Source organism: Rhynchophorus ferrugineus, unplaced genomic scaffold (genome assembly GCF_030347505.1).
Source record: "Rhynchophorus ferrugineus isolate W39M unplaced genomic scaffold, kcgeb_rfMv2 rfM6, whole genome shotgun sequence".
Classification (NCBI taxonomy): domain Eukaryota; kingdom Metazoa; phylum Arthropoda; class Insecta; order Coleoptera; family Curculionidae; genus Rhynchophorus; species Rhynchophorus ferrugineus.
The window spans coordinates 2,345,061-2,370,991 of NW_027472585.1; the positions used below are offsets into that span (position 1 = coordinate 2,345,061).

Genomic DNA, 25,931 nt, shown 5'->3' on the forward strand with positions numbered 1-25,931 from the left:
GGGAATAAAAGTCATTCGATAAGTTTTAACCAGACTTACCTTTATTGAAAAATTGAAAAGTAATATTTGTGACACATACACAAGAAAAGTTCCTTTATAATTAATTCCAATAATTAATAAGACTAAAGTAAATTTGAAAATAAAAAACCGTTTTGAAACTACACAGACGTTAAACCCAAAAAGTAATAAAATATACGAATTAATAGGATAACTTAGGGGATCACAGATAAACAACTGTCAAATGTAACATGCATAACCTTTAGAAGTTTTCATTGTAAATTGCACAATCCAATTGATATGATATATCAACGCTTTTTATAGTATGTATATAATGTATATTCAATTATTTAAAAACATTTAGCTAATTCTAAATCTGTACTGGAAATTCACATTAAGGCTTTTTCGTTTTTCAGCTTGGTAAGTTACAAAAAAATTGGCGGATATTCTAGTAGAAAATATAAGCACAAATTCAGTAAATGATATTTCTGTAAACTGCAAATTTCAGGCAACACCACTCCTTGGTACGTTTGACAAAAATGTATTTAGTTGCTTATCTGGACTTCCAGTACTAATGTTAATCTTAAAACAGCCAACAAAAGTGGCACAGTGATAGTACTAAAGTATTAAAAGTCTAACATCCCAATACTTCAGTGCATAATTATAATTATAGGTAGGAAGTATAAAGGCATATAGATAGATTTATATTTATACATTTTTAAACTCTTTCATTTTCAAAAGTACGTTATTTCTGATTATACCATACTGGAGCTGTTACACGGATCGATTTAATAAGCAAGCATGGCTCATTTGATTTTGTGTTGTTGTCATTTAAGTTAATGAGTTTTCCTGACATGTCAGTTCCCTAGACAACGAAGCTCCAACGTGATATAACGAAAATAACTAAAAAGCTATTCAAAATGAAGGATAGCTATCACAAATAATCGCCCGACCTAAATAGGTCAATGTATGTGGTGGGAGAATGTTCAACATTTACATTTCGGTACATTAGCAACAAATCGAAAAGCTTAGATCTCGATATAAGGCAACACGCGCTATATCTGCCAAAGAAAGATACATGTAACATTTTTCATACGAATGAAGAAACGGCTTAATTCCGATATATCGAAATCTCAACTAAAAAAGTAAAAATAAACCACGATAATTAATTGATAACAAATGTATTCAGTCAGGACACAACTAAAGGTTATAATCTATATATAGATTTGAAAATTAAAACTATATTTTAGGATGTATCACCAACGCATTACGATCTGTAATTTATTGGCCAATAGCGTGCATATTTTTCTTTAGCAATTAGAGAATATCATAGAGTAATTCAAGCAAACTGATCAATGTTGTTTAATCATATTTAGCGTTGTTGGTTGACGCATTAAAGATTTGTAGTTGACTAGATGCTTTTCATTTTCATTTTGGTAAATACATCGCCAAATATATTTTTAACACATTCGAAAAGATGCCTTAAACTTTAATACCACCTCTACTACTTTAAAAGTAAAAAGAGATTTTCCATTTTTTAAATTAATAATATATTGAAACAGTTTTTTTAGAATTAGTATATCCTTACGTGATATAACACTGATCTGATGATTTCGCGTCAAACCACACCTTAAAATTACACTTATGAGTAAAAAGTACTTTTATAATTTATAAACTATCTTCGCTATTTTTTTTCTTCGCGCACTGCTTTCATCTTTATCCGTTATTAATTAGTTCTTGTTATTATTTATGATTAGTCCCAGAGCATATAGCGGATCTCTTTTAATATTTCTTAAACGGTTAAAATATGACCATATACGCTAAGACTAAAACTGTGGTTATCGGCGAAATACATTTTATTTATTTATATATATATATGTATAAAGGCGAAAACCAAGTTAAGAGCTATTGGTATATAAAGAATTTATTATTTACAAAGTTTGAAATATATATTTTAGTTAATTTACTTAATATAAAGTTTGGTAAATAATCGGCATTTTCGAGAGCTACCAGGTAAACGTTTGAATCTATGAATTTTATAGTTGATGTCTGAGGGTTTTTCCAAAAATAAAGTGGCCCCATTTTTACTTTCCAAGTTTTTTCTTCGGGAATTTGATTGTCAGCGTCTACTAGCACTTCTCGACAAAACAATTTGGCTGTTAATAGTTACAAATAACGATATTTAAAACTATATATTCTACTAGAATCGAATTAAGTGCCTTATATAAAGTATCTTCACATTTAAATAGTTTTGTGCATATTTAGAGATTTCTTAGTATTGCTTATGAGTCTGAAGCCTAATCCATAAGTTTGAACAACCCTTAGACAATTGTACATTGAAATCTGAGTTATTTGTTAGCTATACCTGCTGTATTATGTCAAAGAAGAGCTTGACAGTTCTTACGCGAAGACGACAAAATGTTAAAAAATTCTAGTAACATTCAGACTGACATATGTTTGACAATAGTTTGATGTTTAAATATTATGTGAAGGTAGGTTACATTATATTCAGTCTGTTTCTGTGTTTAGATATAGCTAGCAAATCAAATTGTACTGCTTGGATGTGGGAAAGTGTGGTAGCCAGTACATACATCAAACCATATTAAATGCCAGTAAGCAAAATTTATTATTTTGTATAAAAGTTAAGGGACGCCATATGAAATTTTTGATAATTTTCTAAATATTATCCGATAGTTGTTTTTTTTGAGATATTACCTAATAATTAACTATAATTTTTATATTAATTTGTATATAATATAGAGAAAATTTACAGAATAAGATTATTAGATACATAATTTAACATTCGCACTTTTACAACAAAAAACATTTTTTAGCATTCATACCGAGCCGGAGCTTTTGGGAAAGAGAAAGAATAATATAGTTTTGCATCCCCTTTCAATTTTACTAATAAATCCTAGATTGTTATAGTGCTGGAGATTCATTATTCTTTTAAAAGTGGATTAACATTTATTGAATAACATATATTTTGTACACTTATATACATATCTCTTGGGGGCTTGTTCTCTTCCAAATGCCCGGCCAAATTTTTTTTAATATTTAACCATATAATAGTATAACACAATTTGTACAATCAAAAAGAAAAAAAAAACAATAAGTACAACTCGTAGTAAAGATGTGTCTTGTGTTAATTAAAGAATTCAAAAGTCCTTTAATAATAGTAATAGAGAGATAAATTTATTCTTTCTTTATTCCCTATATATGTATATAATGGTTTGGTAATAGACAGAACAGTTTATTATACAATTTTGATTCATTTCATTTTACTTTCGGGTTATCTTGCAATGCTGCCGGGGGCATACATGTTTCACTGAAGGTAGTACTGCAATTGTCTGTTACTATTATTATTATTACCAAACCGAATGAAGAAACCACACAGTTCTGAAGCGACGTATCTTTAAATTAACACACAAAGTAGAGACGAGTACGACGTCTTGCAAGTTGGATGAACACGATGACAAAATTGAGGCGACAGGAGGTTTATGGCACGCTTATATCACTCAACACGTGCGTACAGCTAGAGCCAGCTCGCTGTTACACACTGCTGATTGACATTATTAATACAGCGACTAACAACATTTCATACATGGATTTTGAATTAAATGACCTACATATATGTTTTCAAAATTTTGGTATTTCCTTTAATTTTCAGCGTCATCAGATACGATGTAATAATTGTTGACATATCAGTGGTTATTAGTTCCATGATATCAACATTATTATTAACTCTTTTCAATAAGTTTTGTTTTTGCCAAAAAATATCATATTAGCCTTGTGTCATACTTAGTAAAGAAAATCCATGCAAGAGTACGATTATGCCGCTATTCACTTGCTTTTTACAGAACGAGAGAATTCGACAGTTGAAAAAACGACTGAAATTCAATTATGCGCTTTGTGGCGTAGCATTTTCAACTGTCAAATTGATCAATGATCGTTCTCTTTTTTTTTTTGGAAAACTACTTACAGTTCGATATTTATATCAACTAAAAAGCGGTGTGGACAAATGTTTCTTAATAATGAATTGTCATTGACATTACGAGGACAACAGAGGTGATGGGCCAGCTCTGTTTTCATCTGCGTTCAGATTACAAAAATACTATATGTATAAGTAGTTCTTCAAAAATAGTATTTGCAAAACTAATAATTCCCTTGGATTTTATATTTATTTTCAAAATCAGAGAAAGGTTATTTTCACTACAGACTCTACTGGTCACAATATCAATATACTTTATTCAGACAATAACATCAATAGTAAGTAGAAATCTAAAGGATGGTGTGCTTTAATAACCCAGTAGTCATGGAATGTAGTTTTTACGTGATACTTTGAAATAAGCAACTATCCGGAAGTTTCCACCGGATCACTTTTTGCTGCAAGCCGACTTTTAATTTGAAACAACGTTTTAATGGCGGTATTCCGGTTAGAAGTGGGGAAATGAAACGGTGGAAACCAGTTATGTTGTACCTATTATCTATGAGAGGGAAAGAAACATTAGTTTAGAGCAGTAGAGCAGTGTGTAAGAGCGAGACAGTAGATCGTACGGGCGCGACAGTTGAAGCAGACCAGCTACTTGATTCCGTTTAGAGTCTTGGCTAACGAACCTGTCGTCCAATAATATAGTGTTTTGTGGTTTGTAATATATCAATGATGCAACGTGTAGGTGTGATAGCCACTGCATTGATCGACGCATCGAACCATCACATGTTTTTCTGAAAATTAAATTACATTAACATTATTAACTTCCTCCCTTTCTTCAACGTTGAACATATAACAATCAAGAATTTGAACTATCAATTACTTATTTTTTGATACTTTAAAACTGTTGGATGGTATTGTGCCTGTAGTTTTTTTTTTAAATTTGGAATGCACTTATTGCATTTTCAAGGACAATTTAGGAAGTTTATAAATCAACAGTGATGATATCCACATATGTTTAACAAAGCAACCTTTAATGAAAAATTATATATTTAACATACATTTATAATCTGTTTATAATGTAGAGTATCAAATAGAAGATATAGTGTATCCAAAATAGCAGTGAACTCACTTCATCAAGACGCATTGCCTGCAACAGTTTGTAAATTCGTTTCAATACCAGACGATATTTTCTTTCTCATTTTACTCTAGTTAAAAAGAGATGTGTGGTCCGAACGTGTACTCTAATCAGCATGAGAAAGTCATTTGGTTGTCAAAAACGTCTTCCTGCCTATCACTGCATATTAAAAAAAGAATAACTACAGTAGACATGTAGGTCGAGAACAAGATACAAGCAAAAACTGTTTGGAAATGTGGAAAGAATGATTGTCTACAATAACATCCTTCAGTTTGGAGATGAACTCTTATCAGACACACAGAAGAAGAAATTGACAAATGGTGGAATTGTGAACTAGTGTTAGATTTGAAGTAGAATTTCGTTGCAGATATGGCAAATTAGAGAGAATACAGAGATTAAATATAATTTTATTAAGAAAAATGTACACAGATAGTAACAGAAGGAACTAAGGGAAATGCAGTCACATCAAAATTATTTGACCTGAAAATTATAGCAATGAAGGAAACAAGAACTAAACATAAAAAGGTAAATATGTTCTTTAATGAAAATAAAATAAACTACTTAAATGCATATCATACGTGATTTAGAAAAGTGTTCAGTGTAAATATAATAAAATAACTCTAACCTAAAAACTATTGTGGCTGTTTAATTAACTGTAGTTTAAGTCCTTCGATAATATATACATATATACGATAAAATGTACAGTACATGTTAAAGTAACATATATTTTATAACATTTTCTTTCATTATTTCATTTACATTGTAATGTTGTTATATATCAACATATATATTGGGATGACATGAGTTCACTGCCACCTTAGATAGACTATAGTAGCGCACTTGTTGATTTTATTCTACCTGCAGTTGGCATAGAGCTGAGGTGCAGCCGAGGCCACGCCCTAGGCGAGCTCACGCTGCGCAGCTCACGAGTGCGCGTTGGCCTGCGGCGTATGGTTGTGGTCCTGCGATTGTGCCGGTTCTTCCGTCGCTGGGGATGGTGGCGCGTCCTTGCGTGGTGGCATGCGCTCGTTGATGGCGTCCAGACCCTTCGCTTCCGCAAAACTGGTGATTTTGTGGTTGGGAGAGAATCCTTGCAATGCTACAGAAGACAGAATTATTTGTGAAATGATACATTTTTGTAGTGAATAGTAACTGGTATAAGTAGTGTCTATTTATGGAGAATCCTAACCGATACTTGAAAAACTTCGACAGTTTCCACCTAATTTTGAAACGTAATTTACAAGCAGCAGTCGTTTCAATAAATATTTTACATAATTAGATTAAACTCACTCTGAATTTAGATTGACCCATATAACTGAACCAGAAGTCAAGAAACTGAAAAAATTAGCCTAGACTCTTTAGACTCAAAAGTAACAGTTCCGTTGAAAAGTCCCCGGCCTGACACATAGATGGCGCTACTAGAATTAAATCCATATCTTTTAGTCAGCCCTAACCTTCAAAAGATGCGTGTATAAATTTGACAGCTGTCGGATCATTATTTTGGGATGCGCATAGAATAATTTTCGTTGACTACCTTGGAAAAAGAAGGACTATTACATAGCGTTATTGGACCGTTTGAAGGACGAAATCTCTGCTTCACCAAGATAATGCACCGTGTCAAAAATCCATGAATTGGGCTTCGAGTTGCTCCCTCATCCGCCGTATTCTGCAGATCTGGCTCCAGATCTCAAAAGAATGCTCGTTGAGAAGACATTTTCGTCGATGAAGAGGTGATCGACGAAACTGAGGCCTATTTTGAAGCAAAGGACAAATTGTACTACAAAAATGGTGTCGAAAAGTTGAAGGGTCGCTATAATAAGTGTATCACCCTTGAAAAGAATTATGTTGAATAAAAAAACCAATTTTGCCTAAAAAAATGTGTTTTACTAAGGTATGCTGGGGACTTTTCAATTGACCTGTTAATATTGATATTGATACAGCAAATCCAGAAGTCAAGAAACTGAAAAAATTAGCACATCTTTAGACTCTAGTATTGGTTTAATGTCTTTGAATTAGAATAACTTAAGAGTTACTTGAGTAATGTCAATAAATACTTTTGATATATCTAACTTGCTAAACTTTTATTAGAATGAAATATTTTTGGATATTTTTAAACTCTATATTAATATAGTAAAGAACTATGAGCGCAAAATTACAGGTAATTATCCGCTTTATACTTACCATTCTTGAGGCTAGTCTTTCCGCCAGACAAAGCTCCCAAAGGTAATGCACCAGTGGGCGTAAGACCCTTGAGTTGAAGAACAGATTCGCTTTCCTCCCTAAAAGTACAAATAATCAACATTAAATTCATAAATAATATTATTGTAACGTTGATTCATAAAAGCAGTTGTATAATATGTAAATAATTGGATGTACTTATAATATTACTGTAGCTGTAACAAACTAGTTGAAATAAAATGAAACCTGACATTCAAACTTTTAACAAAATTCTCTTTTTGCCTTTATACACCTAACAAACACGTTTCTATTCGAAATACGCGTCTAATTTTCAGAAAATATATGTTAAACAGTTGTTTTCCCACTGGCGTGTCTTCTAACGTATACAGAAAATTGTTAAGGCATCTGAGTAAAGAGATTAGGGTGGATATAAATGTAGTCTCGCGAGATGGGCTATGAAAACCGTGGGGATGAGACGACACGATATCAGATATGAAAATTCTCGCCTTGTTCTGTCAAAACGTCTTTCGGTTGAACATACAGTCATGTAATAACCGCGCTTTCATATTAACCATGGGAACCAAATAGGCATGAAATGGAGATGTCCCTATTTTCGTTTCTTTTAATCAGAAACGAAACGTTCAGAACTTTATGACTGCTTTATTATAATACATTCGAGGATATGACATTGAAACTGGGAATATTTTATTATATTTGATTATCTTAGAGGCGTTATGGGAGAGAAATAGTTTTGAAATGTAAAACATTAGTCATCAACAGTAGGTAAATATTTAGAAGTATTGGGGATAATAAACAAGGAAGGAAATTGGCTTTTATGCATTGAACTCTTGATAAATGGATATTGATTTGTGGCTTCAATGATAAAAAAAATAAGCGTATGTAATGCAGGAAGTCTTTGGTTATTACTGCCTACAATATTTTGGTGACCAGTCAATTTTGTAATTAATGTGAATGTCTTTCCCTTATAATCTTGGAGCCATTTATCAGTCTTGTATTAAAGAATGAAACTACTCGATCTCTGGTTAATACAGTGGAGTAAAAGTAAGACATATACCTAAGCCACACATCCCATGAACTAGGTTAATCGTTGAGTTTGTAGAACACCATCTATTTCTTAATAGTAGAACTAAAAATCGTCGTATTTTTGTTTAGCTTAGACAGTGGGAGTTTTAAGAGATTTGGAGATTGATAGGTTTTAAAACACTATATGGATTGTAATTAAATTAGATACCGTATATTTTTCTGTCGTTATTTTATATATCACGTGTTTACGTACCTTAATACAGAGAATACACGAGCCATTTTACCGATAGCTCTGATTTTATTACGGATAACCTCCTTCCTTAAGTTGGCTGCTGCACCTAAAACATTAATAAAATATTATCATAAAAATAAGGCATTTATATTTTCAGCGTACACTCGACTATATTCTATATCTAGTTGAAACCCTTAATAACACAACAATATTTAGGCCATTAAAGTATGAATGAAACTTTTCATTTTGATGAACATAAAAGCTAGTAACTCGAAGATTACTTCTTGTTTTTATTATGCAGTAAATGTGATATATGTACTCAATATCGGGCATCAAAACATTAGGTTCTTTAATTAAAATTTTGCCGTTCTGTTTTATTTTTGTTTGACAACTGAAATTATTAATTTATGAGTTACGACAGAGAATTACTGTGATAGAGAATTTGTACAAATGACAATTTTTTATTATTCATTATTTTTAACAGCAATTGTATAATTAATTAAAGTAACATCTTTTAATATCAGGTATACAATAACTGTAATATGTTTTCAATACATAAAAAAATAATTTAGCATTTAAGGGTTCTACATTACCATATAAAGTCTTTATTGGATTCTTCTTCTCCACTATTCAAAATATTTAAATGACATATTGATGTTTTAATGTACTACTCTTTTTGAAATTATTCATTTTATCAAAACAATCGGTCGATAAGGAAGGAAGCAGCGTGGTATGATTGACGTGTCATTTTATTTCGTTTTTTAACGTAATATTCCGATGCCCGTGTGTAAATAAATCCGTGAAACCATATCCCGATTTTCATGTCTTCCAGTTACGTTCATAACGGAGGTATCTCCATGTCTGCGCACTGACACTTTAGCCACATTTATTTTAACATTTACAGCTGGTCAAATAAGTTAGTTTACAAGATTTTTTAAAGCAAGCTGAGTATAAAAGTAAACTTTGTACATGCCATCTTAGCTACGCTACACTGACGGATTATCCTTGGCCAGTTACTTAGACTGTCAAATACTTTACGATGTCATCCGGAGAAATATTCCGCAAATTGATAAATTATGATTCATTTTGCGAAATGAGGCGTTCGTAGGAGCGTTGATGATGTAACATCAACGTTTTCTTATCTTAATAAGTGAGCACGGTCAAAAAAATCAAAGGACGCCCTACATACATTTATATTATTAGATACTGTTATTATTTCAAATAAAACCTTTTTTCTTAGATTCACTCCAATAAATTATTAGGCGTTTGCATGATTTCTGATCGTTTTTTCATATTAAAAAAAGAATTTAATGGGAAAAATTGGTAAAACATATATTGATCAATATATTTTCCATCATATAGCTATATCGATCTGAACAAGTGGCGACTAGAAGGCGCTAAGTCTGGTGGGTATGGTGGATGTGGCAGAAGTTCTGGCTTAAGATGACTTGGCATCATAGCTGATCTTTTTTTTATAATAGGTTGTTCAATTGACGTCATTATGTATATGCAGTAACTATTATTTTGTGTACAGAAATGTCAAAACCATGGAATTTAACTGTTAGGTTAGGTTGTTACTTTGATACTTCGCATTTTTATTAATAGATACATGCAAACTGTTTAAAATATTAAAAATTAAAAATATTTTTAAAATAACTGACTTAGAGACATGGAAGTGAATAGATATGCTAATGAGACTAGATATTTTTCAAATTTGATTGAACTGAAGTACCGCTAGAATTAGTTTAAGTTGAAAATTAATAAAGAACAGTAGGTTTAATTGCTAAAAAAGTGTATTACTATAAAAAATTTTAAGTTTATTTTATAGCCGGTGTAAAGTGTCTGTAAGCGCTTAATTAAAACAAACTATGTACAATTATACAACGAACAATATACATACTTGTATGACAAAGTAAAGTATTTGACATTTGTTCGGATCTACTAATAAATTTGTTTTTATAACTTACCAAAATTGACGGAAGCCATCAACAACGTCATTTTGTATGAAGGACAGCAAATGGTCAGCCACGCAAAGTGAGACGAGCGTAGAAGTATAGAAAAAAATAAAACAAATGGTGCATATAGAAAAACTGTAGCTTAAGAAACTTTTGAAAAAGTAAATAATTTTACAAACACTGCTAAAGAAACAACATTCTGAATTCCTCGAATAAGTCCACTTTAATTATACCGCCATCATATTCTACTTCAACACGGTCTTATTCGAAAATTCCAGATCATAAATTAAAAAAAAAACAAACAAGTAAATAAAATAAAACGAAAATAAAAAAAAGACAACGAAAGATACAACAAAAATCGAACGAAGTCGTTTTGATTTAAAATAAAACAAATCAAACGAAGTTATTGAAAATCAGCCAAAATGGTTTTTAATTTCAAAGCGTTTCACATAAACAGAAGCAAAATTGCTAGATAAACGAAACGGTTAAAGTAAATAAGCTTAGAAATAAAATCAGACAAGAATGGAAACAAATTAAACTAACTGAAGAAAAAATTATTATACTGCATCACCCTTCGGATGTATATATGGTTGTCAATCGATACATAATGAAGTTATGTCATCAGATAATTATATTTATTGTATTATTATTAGTTGTATAGAAAATTTCTCTACCATTCAATTAATAAAATTGCTCATGCATAATTTTATTAAAACTAAATATTTATGATGCAAATATATGTATTTTATTTATTTTCGCTGCTTTGCAAATTATAGACATCGGTGTCAATGTCAAAATACATGATATATGAATTTTGCTCTCTACAACCAAAGGGTTTACAGTAACTCAATAAAATAATGAACAAAATTTAAATATTATATTCGATAAATTAAAAACGCAAGTAAAATTATTTGCTCTAATTTAATTAAATATATATTTATGATTTCGCTTTTACAGGGAGTGGTAATAATGCCAAATATATATATATATATAAATATAAAAACAGTCACTTGTATTACTTAATGTAAATAAATTAAAGATGCATCATGCTGACTACTATATATATATAGTTATCTAAACAATTAAAAATTCCAAGAGTAAGGACAAACTCAAAACTACTTAATGGAATGTGGATATTCTCAGTTAGATAGAACGTGGAGGATCAAGTTAGAAACGGAAGCATAGAGATACAGATACGGAGAAAGATTATTCGATAGGCTTTTTATGCATTCTCCGAAAAATATTCACAGATTGATCGAAATTGATGTTTTCTGTGTGATTTTTCTTGGTTGTTATTATACGCGTAGATTAGCAAAGTTATTAGAATGTAGTTGAGCTAAATTGGATTTATTAATTAGTTAAATAAATTAACTCTCGTTGAGTTAAATAAATGTGCATTATATATATTTTTTAGTTTTGTAATTAGCTGATAAATTCGTAGTCTATATATTATAACGTTCGTAACTTTTACTCGCGTATAGTTACGTACTCGTGATTTTTGAATATTTACTGTTGTATTTACAACCAGTGTTGATGGTTCGTAAGTTTCAACAAGTAAGCGATGAGTAAGCAGCAATTTTAATGCTCAGTCAGTAACGCTATCTATTAAACATATTTATAATTAAGTACCATATTAAGTTACCAAAGATAATGGCGAAGCTGAAGCTGAAGTTGTTACCTCTGCCATTCTGAGACTTTACATAATAACGTCGATTTATAATAGAGTCAAAACAGTTCATATATTTAGTTTTGAATATAATCGTTTGGTATAAAATATTTTGCACATATTCTAGTTATGTTTACAGTTTAGTACCTTGTATAGGTTTGTTTGAATCGTTATAAATAATTTCTCTTGACCCAAGCGCAACTCTTGCTATGCATCTTTATATGTTTTGCTTAATTCCAACCAGGCTTTCAGCAAATTCGAATTGATTAAGATATTGCTGTTGATTCTTCTATTTTTCGCCTTCTCTTCTTCTCGAAGTTATTCCCTCAATTTAAATCCATTTTAACTCAGCTACATATTAAAACTCAATTTAATCACTTTAATAAAAATAATGAATATAACACGTTCTTCATGAAAATTAAAATAGCTCGGTGGCTGATGAGAAAATGAAGGAAAACGTCGCGAGATATGTCGTTTTATTATGAAGAGACATTTTCAACGGTAGAAAGATAATCGTGCTTGGATCATAGAGTAATATATATAGTCTATTCAAAGTTATTTTGTACATGCGTCATTTAAATTTGTGATGCAATGTTGCCGCGTCAACTCACAACAAAATTTTGATCTAAATAAAATAAGTGAACAAAAATGTTATTAAATACAATTTATTTCAACATTATAGTATATCTAAAAATTACAGTTAATAATACTGCCACAATAGTTAATAGGTTAGGTTAGAGTTATAACCTCTTATCACTATTGCTTTCAAGAATTTTGCATAGGTCTGACAACCGGACGACTTTGACAGGCTCATTCGTTTACGTGTTCGAACCAATCAGACAGCATTGTGTCTCTTTTTAACTAGAATAAAATGAGAAGGAAAATACTGTCTGATTCTGAAACAAATTTGCAAACTGCGGCAGGCAATACATAAACATTTTGATGATCTATGTACAAAAAAACTTTGAATAAACTATAGGCGATTAAGTTAAATATGCCTCGGAGAATTGTTTTGCGTGGTCCCACCAATAAGACTATATTTTCGAGGGGTTTGATTGGGTTATTTCATTTTTATAACGCGATTTTTTGTTTACGACGCCATTTTTACTTGTTTGACAAAATGACAAACTTTTCTGAATTGTTGTGACCTAAATATAATCACTCTTATTTGATTATAACGCATTTTTAGCCTCAGAAGTGTTGTGTATCCAATGTATGTGCAAATACAAAAAAAGGAGACAAATTAAAAATAAAACAGAAAATTGTTTTTGATCCATTGCTTTGAAAATAATAAAAGTAGTGTCACTCTTAGCACAATAACTCATAAACTTATAAGTAACAGGTTAATTGAAAAGTCCTCGGCCTACCGTAGTAAAACAAATTTTTTGCCAAAATTTGTATTTTTTCATCCCAAAATACAAACGCCACAACCTTGCAAGTCGACTGTTGCGTTTTCCCACGCTTTGGAGCGGGTTCATCGTGTGCAGTCCACTCGGATGACTGTCGATTGGACTTCGGAGTGAAATGATGGAGCCATGTCTCATCCACTCTCACATATCGACGCAAAACTTGAGTTTATTATGCTTGATCATCTTCAAACAATGCTCCGAATCATCAACTCGTCGTTGTTTTTGGTCAAAAGTGAGCTCGCGCGGCACCCACTTTGCACAGAGCTTTCTCATACCCAAATATTCGTGAATGATATGGTATACACGTTCAGTTGATATCTTTAGAGTGTCTGCTATTTCATTTAATTTCAATTTGCGGTCATTCAAAATCATTTTGTGGATTTTTTAAATGTTTTCGTCGGTAATAACCTCCTTTGGGCGTCCACTGCGTTCACCATCTTCAGTGCTCATTTCACCACGTCTAAACTTAGCATACCAGTCCTTGATGGTTGATTTTCCTGGGGCAGTATTCGGAAACTCGGCATCAAGTCAAGTTTTTGCTTCAACTGTAATTTTTTCCCTTCAAATTCCCTATTTTCTTTCACAACAATAAAAGTTGCTTCACTCAAAATGCTATAATTCACAAACTAATGATCCGATAGCTGTCAAATTTATACACGCATCTTTTGAGGGTTGAGCCCTAACTAAAAAAACATGGATTTAATTAGTACTGGTAGCGCCATCTATGTGTCAGGCCGGGAACCATTCAATTGACCTGTTAGAGTATCATTAAATTTTAACAACTTTCTTAGGAAGGTTAGTACTAATTAAAAGAGTGGTGAATGTAATTAAACTAGCACCATTTATGTGTTAGGCACGAGACTTTTCGGCCGATATGTTACGAGTTTTCTATATTTTATTGGCCAGTAAAATGTGACGTCAAAATGTCTTCATGAAAAAATATTTTCCTTACAGATGTCTGTAATAATAATTTAAACTAACTAATCAAATGCAGCGAAATGGCGTTCTCAGGACCCTCTCTGTCAAGACCACACAAAACAATTCAAGGATTATCAAGTTAACGCTCTATATAATACTCTATGGCTTGGATTAACTAAAGAATCTTGGATAGGATGCCGGCAAGCCGAGGCCATTAGAGAAACGTTACTGTCGCTTAATTGATACCGATTCGCGCATAATGATTCATTAATGCAGTGTTATTGAAACTCCTCTGTTCAAGCTGCATATACCGTGATAACTTACCAGGTTTTTTAAATACTATTTTAGCCTGATTCGCTGTGTGGGCGCGATCCAAGCCGAATATAGACAAATAGTGAAAAATAGAAGTGTCAGAATAGGAGAAAAATATAAAGCAATACGGGGTGCGCTTGTGTAGTAAATCGCATCAATAGAAACAAAGCTGACGTGAGGTAAACTTATTAGTATCTTAACTAGTGTGGATATAACAAAAGCTTTTTATTTAATTGTAGTCAATACTCATGACACAGAAATTGCAGTTTAAGTTATTAGAATATCTTTGTAATTTTGACAGTTCTACTACTTTCATTCCACTATTATATTTTTTAAGTTATCAAATTGTTCTCATGGAAAATAAAATTACATGAGATGTTATCATCATAATATGTGAGTTAAAGACGCCGAAAAATATCGATATATTTGTTAGCCGACATTTTTCGATATTAAAAAAAAAGATTTCTTAAATATTTTTAAAAACTTTTAATTATATTTAATAAATCTTTAAACTTGGTATTTTAAAGGATATATCAATATTTTTTTTAAAATGATCTAAACAATCTTTTACAATGATTTAAAAATCGATAAAGTGAGTACCAAAAATGGGTAAATGCATAACAAATTTGAATATATGAAGTAATGTTTGAGATACATACAAGACTTTTCCTATCTCTCTTAATAAGAAAGTTAACAACTGTCGATGTTGGTGACAGTTATAAGAAGTGAATTACAACCGTAAGCTGCAAGAACTGACTTTATCAATTTTTCTACTAATGACTCGAATTGCTTTGATTTTTTATTTTACTTTGCTTTGTTCTTTTTCTTTATTTGCAGTTTTTTTTGTTACAATTTGAGCTTCCTTTTTACCAACTAGGGTTTGTTTGGACTGGATCTGCTTATTTGATTTTCTGCTCAAAAGTAACGCATATAAAAAGTTTTCTGTTACGAACATCACTTTTGACAGTTGCAGTATCGCCTTGTCACTTTGATTGTTGCGACTACCAAGTAGATAAATAAATATTTGTTTTTTTTGCTGACTTTCAGCCTGTATTGAGATAAGGTTGGTACAAAGTATTCTATTCAAAATACTATACATCGTTAGGTACTACTTTTCCGTATCTTCGAGGCAGCATTTGTCTTATGAGACTGTAGGAATGTTCGTCTGGTCGGTCGGTCGGTCGAAATGTGTGGCTGCGATTGTCTATCCGAACACTCACTACTATTTTTGGAAGGAATTTGCACGAGAACTAAAAACACTGGTTGAATAAAAACTTGTTTATTGCGATATTAAGCGATACATGTGGTCGACCGGAGAATTGACAGGATGTTAGGTTAAGGTAAAGGGAGTACGGTAGCGTTGTGGAAATGATACTGTTACAAGGGGGTAGAGAAAAGAAAAGAGAGCGAGACATCGTCGTGGTGGTCTTTTATAGCCGGGAACCGCTATATGGATTACTCGGCGTTTCCTTAACAGAATAATCGGATTATGTCATATTTCGCTAGAGTATGAATATGTAATTCCGAGAATATGAATTTATATCAGTTGAATTTATATTAGTTGATTTCAAAAGGTATTTCAATTTATTTTATATTTCTTCAATGTTATGCCATGGATTGTCCATTAAGTATACATAGTAAATATCCGAATGTGTTGAAATAATCATTACTAGAAGGATTCTATTACAATAACAGTCCTTTTGAGATCGTTGAAGTGACTTATGACAGACCCTGTGTTCTTGTGATTGGTAAAGTGCGATATGAAAGATATTATTCAGGATAATTATTTCATTTTGATATATAAATACAGGCGATTTAGGTTTTCAAATGTGCAGAAAGCATCCACTACAGTTGTCGTGTTCAATCACTTAAAATATATTTAATTTTCTTACGAAAACTCTCTTACGAATACTTATTACTTGATACAATTATTTATCAAAAGTTATAATAAACTTAGTATTAAAAGATGATATACGATAGTTAATGATATTAATAATTAACACTATTACACTGATGTGGGAAAACTTTCGGATTTTCAAAGCATCTCAGTCAATTAGTAGAAAACACACAAATACCAGTTACTATATCAGTAAAATATATATTTATTTAGCAATTTCTGTTTTCGGTAGTTTCTCCAAAATGTGGTGATATTATATTTGGCCCACCCCAACAGGTAAAATAAATATTTGCATGGGGAAAACCTTTGTTACTTGGAGTTAATTAATTTCGTTCCACTTTATTACCGAATATATTGTTTGTTTTATCCATACCGTACGTTCGGAAACTACAAGAAATATCGTCAGCTTTTTCTCTATGTGACTTAATGATATTGGGGGGACAGTGATTTTTATTTTGTGCCGTAGTATTATGCAGTGCTCTTATAATAAACAAAATAAAACGTTTCAGAATGAGACAAGATGCTACTTGGGTATTGTACAATAACACAGAAACAGACAAGATACAATAATTTTGAAAAATAACTGGGGGTTGGGGGGTTGGGGGGAGACAATAGATATCAAACAACATTAAGTCCGCACTGTTTCGGAGTCGAGAAACATCGACATCGTCGTAGAGGTAGGTATAGGTTACAAAACAAAAAAATGCAACTCGGCCTAGGAGTGTTTTATAAAATCGGTCCTTTTTGTAACCTACAGTTTGTTGTTTTGTTTGGTTATATTTGGCAATATTGTTCAAGCAAGTACCCAATGCTAAAGGGAATATAAAACCAAATGTGGTTGGGCGAACAGAAACTAAAAACTAACTAAATTAAATTGTTGTTTACGGGGAATGGTTTACGGTTTAAATGAACGAACTGAAAACGTTTGCTGAGTTTGAATGTTATTTGGCACGACTGATTGCTATGACATAATATATAAATATATTTATAGATAGTGCATTTTGTATATAATACGTAGTAAAATGTTTTAAATGTTAACATTATCCGTTCCTACCAATATTACTGTTAAAATATCCAGAATATATAATTAAGAATATATAGTCTATTCAAAGTCTTTTTGTACAAACGTCATCAAGATGTTTGTGAAGATCAAGAGACACAATCTGTGTGACAAAGTCGTCCGGTTGTCAGACGTATGCAAAATTCTTGAAAGCATTAGTGACAAAATATTATAACTCTAACCTATAAACTATTGTGGCTGTATAAGTGTAGTTTTTAGATATACTATAATGTTAAAATAAATCATATTTGATAATATTTCTGTTCATTATTTTATTTAGATTAGAATTTTGTTGTATGTCAAAGCCAAACTGAACTAAAATTCAGAGTTGATGCGGCAACATTGCGATGTTTCGACGTCACAAATTTAGATGGCGTATATACAAAATAACTTTGAGTATATTATATGTATTAGAATTTCTCTTTTATTAACTGTTTATATATTATTTAGTAACTAACTTTGGATTGCCGAGTGTCTAACTTTAAAAACCATCAAAAAAGACATCCGGTCTTACCCAGCAATTAAAAACATTATATTCATGTGTTTATGACACTACTTCTTACTAGTGTATCGTTCATACTCCTGTTGCCTTAACCAGCTCGCTTACCAATTACCATTCCTTCTGGAATTTACAATTTAGAAACTAAACACTATTGTGCGAAAGGTAAATGGTGGACTTCAACAGTGAGGCAATAAATAATGTTACATATACCAGGTGTGTCGGTAATTCATTTCCATTTTTCTCACCAAAAATATACGCTATATACCACGGAGAGTTAAACTGTATTTATTCAAAGTATTGGCCATTTCATTCTATATCTTGTTACCATCTCTTAGGCAATTTATATATGCTATTCTATGAGAAATGACTTCCTTTCATACCTTTCAAGCAGCATTTTACCGACCATTTTTCGATTTTCTAATTGTAATCGTTCACAAATTGCGATTTGGCTCACATTCAACTATTCTGCCAATTGTTTTTGAGTTTGCGTCGAGTCTTCATGTAATAACTAATGTAATTTCGCTACCAGGACGTTATTTCTTTTCAACATTGAAATCGCCACATTTGAATTGTCCAAATCACGTTCCACATGTTCTTATAGTCGGAGCATGCTCGTTCCTTTTAATGACAGAAGAAAAGAAATGTGTGATTTTCAAATCTTCAGGCACAAAACTTGCTATTCACAAGAAATTATAAATCTATAACGTTGTTATTTTGACGGATGTCATGAATGAATCTTATTCACTAATAATGATACAAAGCAGTACATCGAAAACACTTGGATCTACTACTAGCATTCTGAATCAAAACTAGGTATAAAGGAATTGTATGACGCCATCTCCTCGCATTCAAGCCTCAATTTTTGAGGATGTACAAGGAACCGAACCGATTTATGGCTCCAAAAATTGATAGAACGGAGGTTGTCACTCAGTATAATAGGTCAATTGAAAAGTCGCCGACCTACCATAGTAAAACACATTTTTTTTTATTCAACATAATTCCCTTCAAGGGTGATACACTGATTATAGCGACCCTCCAACTTTTCGATACCATTTTTGTAGTACGATTTGTCTTTTGCTTCAAAATATGCCTCAGTTTCGGCGATCATCTCTTCATTCGATAAAAATTTCTTCCCAGCGAGATCAGATCTGGAGAATACGGCGGATGAGGAAACAATTCGAAGCCTAATTCATCGATTTTTGCCATCGTTTTCACTGAATTTTGACACGGTGCATTGTCTTGATGAATCAGCACTTTTTTTTAAATGCGAACGTTTTTCGGAGATTTCGTCCTTCAAACGGTCCAATAACGCTATGTAATAGTCGCTGTTGATGGTCCTTCCTTTTTAAAGGTAGTCAACGAAAATTATTCCATGTGCATCCCAAAATACAGACACCATAACCTTGCCAGCCGACTGTTGCGTTTTCCCACGCTTTGGAGCGGGTTCATCGTATGCAGTTCACTCGGACGACTGTCGATTGGACTTCGGAATGAAATGATGGAACAATGTTTCATCCATTGTCACATATCGACGCAAAAACTTGGGTTTATTACGCTTGATCATCTTCAAACACTGCTCTGAATCATCAATTCGTCGTCGTTTTTGATCAAAAAGGAGCTCGCGCGGCACCCACTTTGAACAGAACTTTCTCATAGCCAAATATTCGTGAATGATATGATATACACGTTCTGTTAATATCTTTAGAGCGTCGGCTATTTCATTCAATTTCAATTTACGGCCATTCTAAATCATTTTGTAGATTTTTAAATGTTTTCGTCAGTAACAACCTCTTTTGGGCGTCGACCGCGTCCACCGTCTTCAGCGCTCATCACGTCTAAACCTAGCATACCAATCCTTGATGGTTGATTTTCCTGTGGCAGTGTCCGGAAACTCTGCATCAAGCTAGGTTTTTGCTTCAACTGTATTTTTTGCCTTCAAAAAGCAATATTTTATCAACACGCAAAATTTCTTTTTATCCATTTTTCTCACAATAACAAAAGTTGCTTCACTCAAAATGCTATAATTCACAAACTAATGATCCGACAGCTGTCAAATTTATACACGCATTTTTGAGGGTTAGGGCCAGCTAAAAAACATGGATTTAATTATAGTAGCGCCATCTATGTGCCAGGCCGGGGATTATATAACTTGTTTTAACTGATTCCGCACAGTGTATATAAAACATTTTATATTTATTGTAGTACGAAGTAAATTTAATATATGAGTCCGTTAAGTATCAAATAGCTCCGTATCTTTCGACTAGACATATTTATATCTAAATGAACTCCAGAACGTTGTTAAGCGACCAAATAAAACACAGTATTTAGGTTAAATTTTATACAAGTGAAAATAAGAAGAGGCGTGTTTGGTAAATATAGGGGGTGACATAAATATGATAAAATATCAAGTTTCCCAAGTAGATATTCCCCTGTTGCCGCATTATGACACAGAAGGGAGTGGTGAAAAGAACCATAATCAATTGCCCGGACAATTTTTTTGCTTAACGTGTTTTGGGTCATGAGAATCCACCAATTTTTTGTAAAAAATATAGAATATTTAGGTAATTATCATTTAATACTAGACAAAATTAAGTTTAGGAACTATATTCGGCATGAGAGTCATTAATGTCAACCTACTATGGTTGGTAGTATGTTTATGATGTTAAAAGTTATCTGTTTGCATCTATATCTATGTATCTATGTTTTATGTCTTCAATTTATAGATTTATTTATTGAAAAACAAAATTTTAGTCAATATGTGTCAGTTTATTTCCACTTTTTCCATTATTGGAGTTGCCATTGGACAATAAAGTGTCGTTTCTGTTCAATTTGTTTAAATAATTCTTAATATTCCTTTATTAAATCATTTATATGGATATATCCATCCATTCTCTAATCTATTTTTTCTTATTCTCTAAAATGCTTGGTTGTAATATGATATTTGATGTTTTATTTCAAGATATTATGTTTAATTAGTTCTAACTAATATTTATTACAAAAAACTTCATTTAAATAAAATTATCTGAAGCTGTTTTTTTAACTCTTATTATTTAATTGCTTTGTTAAAGTTTGGTAAACAATATTTCAGCTTTTTTCGGGATTTAAAAAATAGTGTATGATTAAGTAACACAGATAATATTTTACCTAACACTTGATTATTTGGAATTGATTTGAATCTTTAAAATGCACTACCTACAACGATAAAGTAACGTCAACGGTTGTTTATTTTATTATGTCAACACATACGCCAACAAACTGAACAATAATTCGAACTGAATTGGGAAAATAGCATCGATGGGATAAACAGAACAAAAAAATAAAAGAACAAAACCGAAACAGTGTAGAAGACGTTGGTACTTGTACAAATAACGTTCGGACCATGGTTTTTAACCGTCAATGAAGTAATCTATACCAAAACGCTTCTAACTATTTGTATTTTGTACGTACGAGGTATATAAGAAAAAACTATACAGGCATTCTAGTCTACTTTAATCGAAGCGGCGTAATAATATCTCGTTATAATAGATAAATGGACTCTTACCATCTATGTATTCCAAGTAGCATTGCGAAAAGCAACAAAGAAACAAAGAAAAACGGTTTTTTCAGATCGTCGAATTCGTATTTCGTCGGGAAATTGGAAAAACAAGCGTGTGGAGAAAAGTTCTGATGTCGAGATGTGGATTGTGTCGATCAATGAATAAGTCAAAAATCAGAAACGATTCGCATTTCGATCGTCTGATTTTTCATTTACATGAACGGTGTGTCGAGTAAAATTTATATGGTGATATATATAATTCGGTGAACAGTTGAACAGTATTCTGTCTGAGGTTTGACTGACTATAGTTTTGTCCAGTAAGACGATCAGATCTCAGAAATAATACCGTTTCGGATACTAATATAATGCTTAAATAAGTGCTTGCTGAATACAAAGACTGCTTGTTGTTTATTTGGATATCATTTAATATAAAAAGAATAATTATAAATGCAATACACGAAATTTAAATTTCATAGGTTTGCAAATTCAGATCGATTTTTGGACCAGAGCAGATGAGAACGATTCTTAACGTTATTTGATTGAATAAGATTGGTTCTAGTTGTCGAATTCGAGCATGGTGGCAGCACTGCGCTCTTATAACAGCTGTCAGATGACGACGTAATATTAAACATCATTTGGAACTTGTTTCTGTGGTATGATTGTGCCTCGGAATGTGTGAAAATGCTGAGACAATGTTGCAAAGTTATATGCTAGGTAATCGTAGAAAAATCATTACAAAATACAATCAAAGATGCGTATTTGCAGTAGATTGACTTTGTTATAGTAAACGCTGAGCACTGAATTTATATTGTAACTCGTGTAGAACAAAGCTATGCAAGTGGTCACTTGGTGAACATGTATTCTTTTTATTTTCTGTGTCAACGTTACGAAGAGAACAGAAAAATCATATGGACAATGTTGTCCACATAGTTAAAGTTAAGTTAAAAATACCAGAAAAGAACAAAAATGCAATTAAAGTGTAAAAATCGAAGAGGGAATAATTCTCGGACGTGATATTCGAAAGTAATGGCTGCCGCAAATTTTACAAAACCTCCAACACCTGATGAAGCAGCGGCATCGATATCGTCCCAAAATTTGTTGCAGAACTACCACAATATTGGAGCTCGAATGTCTCTCAAGATACATTTGTATTCACATCTTGAAGTTTTCCCACAAAACTTGGGCTTTTGGGTAGTATTGCGTGAAATAGATCCTTCATCATCTCTTCTTCTTCATATCATTTCTGATTTCAGCTTTTGAATTCAATAAAAGGCCGTTAATGGCCAAAAATATTAAAATAATAATTTATTGGATATTTCGAAAACTTGAATTTATTTAAAAAAACGGGCTGAGAATTTGGATTCAGCCACTCAGTTCACCTTATAAACAGTTCTTGCTTGCTCAGGTCCAAAACCGTGTATACTTGTATAACCAAAATTATCAAGTTACATCCAATTCATAAAAATGTCTTTTCTTAAATAAAACTTCAAATTTTACTAAATAAACAACGGTAGTATCGAACATTTTAACTAAGAATATACAATCACAATCTATCAGCGTTCACGTGATGTGAATATATTGGGAAAATTAAGTTTGAAGGTATGCGAAATATATTAATGTATTCGACGACATCTAAGGAATATTTATGAACTTCTGATGGTTATCAGACTAAAATCATTACGAAATATATTCAGTAGTGTCTGAATTTTGAATAACTTTGAATATATCCAAATAAAACAAGACATTTCCAATAAGAGTATCGGTCAATTTCAACAAGATATCACCCAAATAAACATTATATCCATACCTAGAGGTAGTTGCTTCATTCAAAATGTAATTTGTATTAATCTATGTTCCATTAAGTCTTTTATCATCCATCCTCTGGTTAACAATAAAACAAGTCGAACTAAAAACATCGAATTCAAATGAACTCCACGTATAGCCAACAAGGACCTAACCAGAGAATGAATAAGCACATCACTCGTTATTTACTCCAAAATCGTTGCGTTGTTAAATAGTGAAATATCAGGCTGTGGTTCCGGTGAAGCGTCCAACGTTAACAATCCTCTGGGTAGTGTCTTGTTAAATCAATAATGGTAATATATATATTACAACATTTAACAAAAAACTACTAACCGGGAGATATGCCGATGTTTACAATCCAGGTTACACGAGATAATAGACAGCCTGTGTCGTGATTGGTCGAATTGTACGTGAGATAATTTGGAAATGAACAAGATGAGACAAGAACAGAACAAAAACACTTAAATATTTGGTTAGCATTAATTGGCAAGCTTGGTTATGTTTGATGTTTTTATTCCTTACATGATCATATTTTGTTGAGAACTAAATTTAGATAACGATATTGTAATTCTTTAAAAACAATTAATTACAAGACGCAACGATCACAATCATAAACTTTTAGGGCAATTAGTAGCATTATGATAATAAGGATATAATCAAACTTGTATCAACTTATTATATAATGTTGCTCAAATTTATTAATGTATCTTTTTTCTTCATTAAATGACTTGAAATAATAGAAATAAAAGACTTTAACATATGTACTTTGTATATTCCAAACATGTACAATATTCTTTTCAAAAGTGTTCATGTCCATTCCTTAGATATTTTTATCAAATGTACAGGCGTACAGACCATATTATTTAATGTTTCAAGAAACTACTCTGAAGAATGATGCTAATATTAAATTTTCACTGAAGTTTAATTTTATTTCTTGTTATAATTTCAGGATATATTATCAGACACTGATAATTGACGAAGAGCTGTATATCTTAACATAACGCGCATGACTTCCTTGTCACCAACCACGGGACAAACCGTCTATTTTTTTGACTGTTCTTTTCCAGAATCGATACCGAGTAGTTCGTGTGAATAAATCGGATATCTTCCGGTTAAGTTTAGCTGTAAATATCGAATGCAATCGCAATCCGTTAGTTGTCAAGAACTCACCAAAAGATGGATATAAAGGACCTTAGTTAACGCTAAAAATGGGATCAACTTACGTTCTTTAATAGCTGAAATAAAATGTTGATTTATAATGGTTTCGGGAGGGAGACTTGTGGTTTGGCAACTACCTCATTTCATTTTTAACGCGATAACGAGTCTCAAAACGTATCAATAATTGCTGATTAAACATTATTACAGTTGCAATCGAATGTTTTAGTTTGTCCAAATATGAGAAAGCATGGTTATATTGGTTACTGTTAAAGTTCTAATTTAAAATTCTATTTTGTCTGTCGTTAACTTTATATGTACTGGACTGACAAGAAGGAATTTTCATCAATATATTTTTGTTGTAGTATTCTATATTCTTTACTTGATATATGAATAATATTGCTGAAATTTTCTAAGAGATATATCCTCGATAACTCAATAGAAATACACAATATGTGTATATTCATAGATCCCCTGCCTTAACTTCTGGAAAATTGAAATATAGTTAAGAGTTCAGCATTGTTCAACTCCGCAGATTCTTTTAAAACGAACGAATCTTAGTTTAGCAAAGGTTTATAGAAAACCAAATTTAACGAAAATTCTAGATCAGATATTATGTTAGAAGATTATGGCTTCTAAAAAAAAATTATTGTGTACAAAATTCTGAGCAATGTAATAAGAAAATTAATAATTATCCTTGTGGTCGTAAGTAGGCGAAAATGTGTCCAATTATATAGATATAACAAATATATAAAAAGAAAAGAAGGTTTAGAAATAAAAATTCAAATATGTAGTACCCTTCACTATACTTAAATTAATCTTGGAAATATTGTTTTTTTTGGAATAATGTTAGTACTGTATTGTGTTTTGATACATTGCCTTAAAATAACAATGTACATTAAGAAATAATAGTTGCCAGTTCAGATTTTTTTCCAGCTTGGCACGCCCTTTGATGACACAGACGCCCAGAACATCGTTACAACTTTATAGATGGGGGCTGGCTCACTTCTAGTCTCTATATTTTATTTTTAATTCGTAGGTTACTTTTTATAGGATAAAATATTATTCGTTTTATAAAATCCAACGTTTCCAAAACAAAGGTTCACGATTAATTACCAATGTTTATAGTTATGTAACCAACGAAGAGCTACACGATGACCTCGAAATCACATAGATTTTGCTAAGTTATTCAAGAGTTC

General features: G+C 31.8%; 1 protein-coding gene across 5 annotated transcripts in view; it reads right to left on the bottom strand.

Annotated features, from left to right (window-relative positions):
- Positions 1 to 19: 19 nt before the first annotated feature.
- Positions 20 to 25,931, bottom strand: part of LOC143198754 (serine/threonine-protein phosphatase 2B catalytic subunit 3) — a 252,955-nt gene continuing 227,043 nt past the window's right edge. The window contains exons 10-14 of one of the 5 annotated variants that reach the window (XM_076408222.1): positions 14,793 to 14,825; positions 8,542 to 8,617; positions 7,248 to 7,345; positions 5,925 to 6,165; positions 20 to 4,722 (exon numbers count right to left, since the gene is read on the bottom strand). In XM_076408222.1, the coding sequence (XP_076264337.1) occupies positions 5,990 to 6,165; positions 7,248 to 7,345; positions 8,542 to 8,617; positions 14,793 to 14,825 (383 nt within the window). In that variant the 3' untranslated portion in view covers positions 20 to 4,722; positions 5,925 to 5,989. Of the gene's footprint in view, positions 4,723 to 5,924; positions 6,166 to 7,247; positions 7,346 to 8,541; positions 8,627 to 14,792; positions 14,826 to 25,931 lie in introns of all 5 variants that reach the window. The other 4 variants (XM_076408221.1, XM_076408226.1, XM_076408225.1 and 1 more) reach the window with 4 other exon arrangements.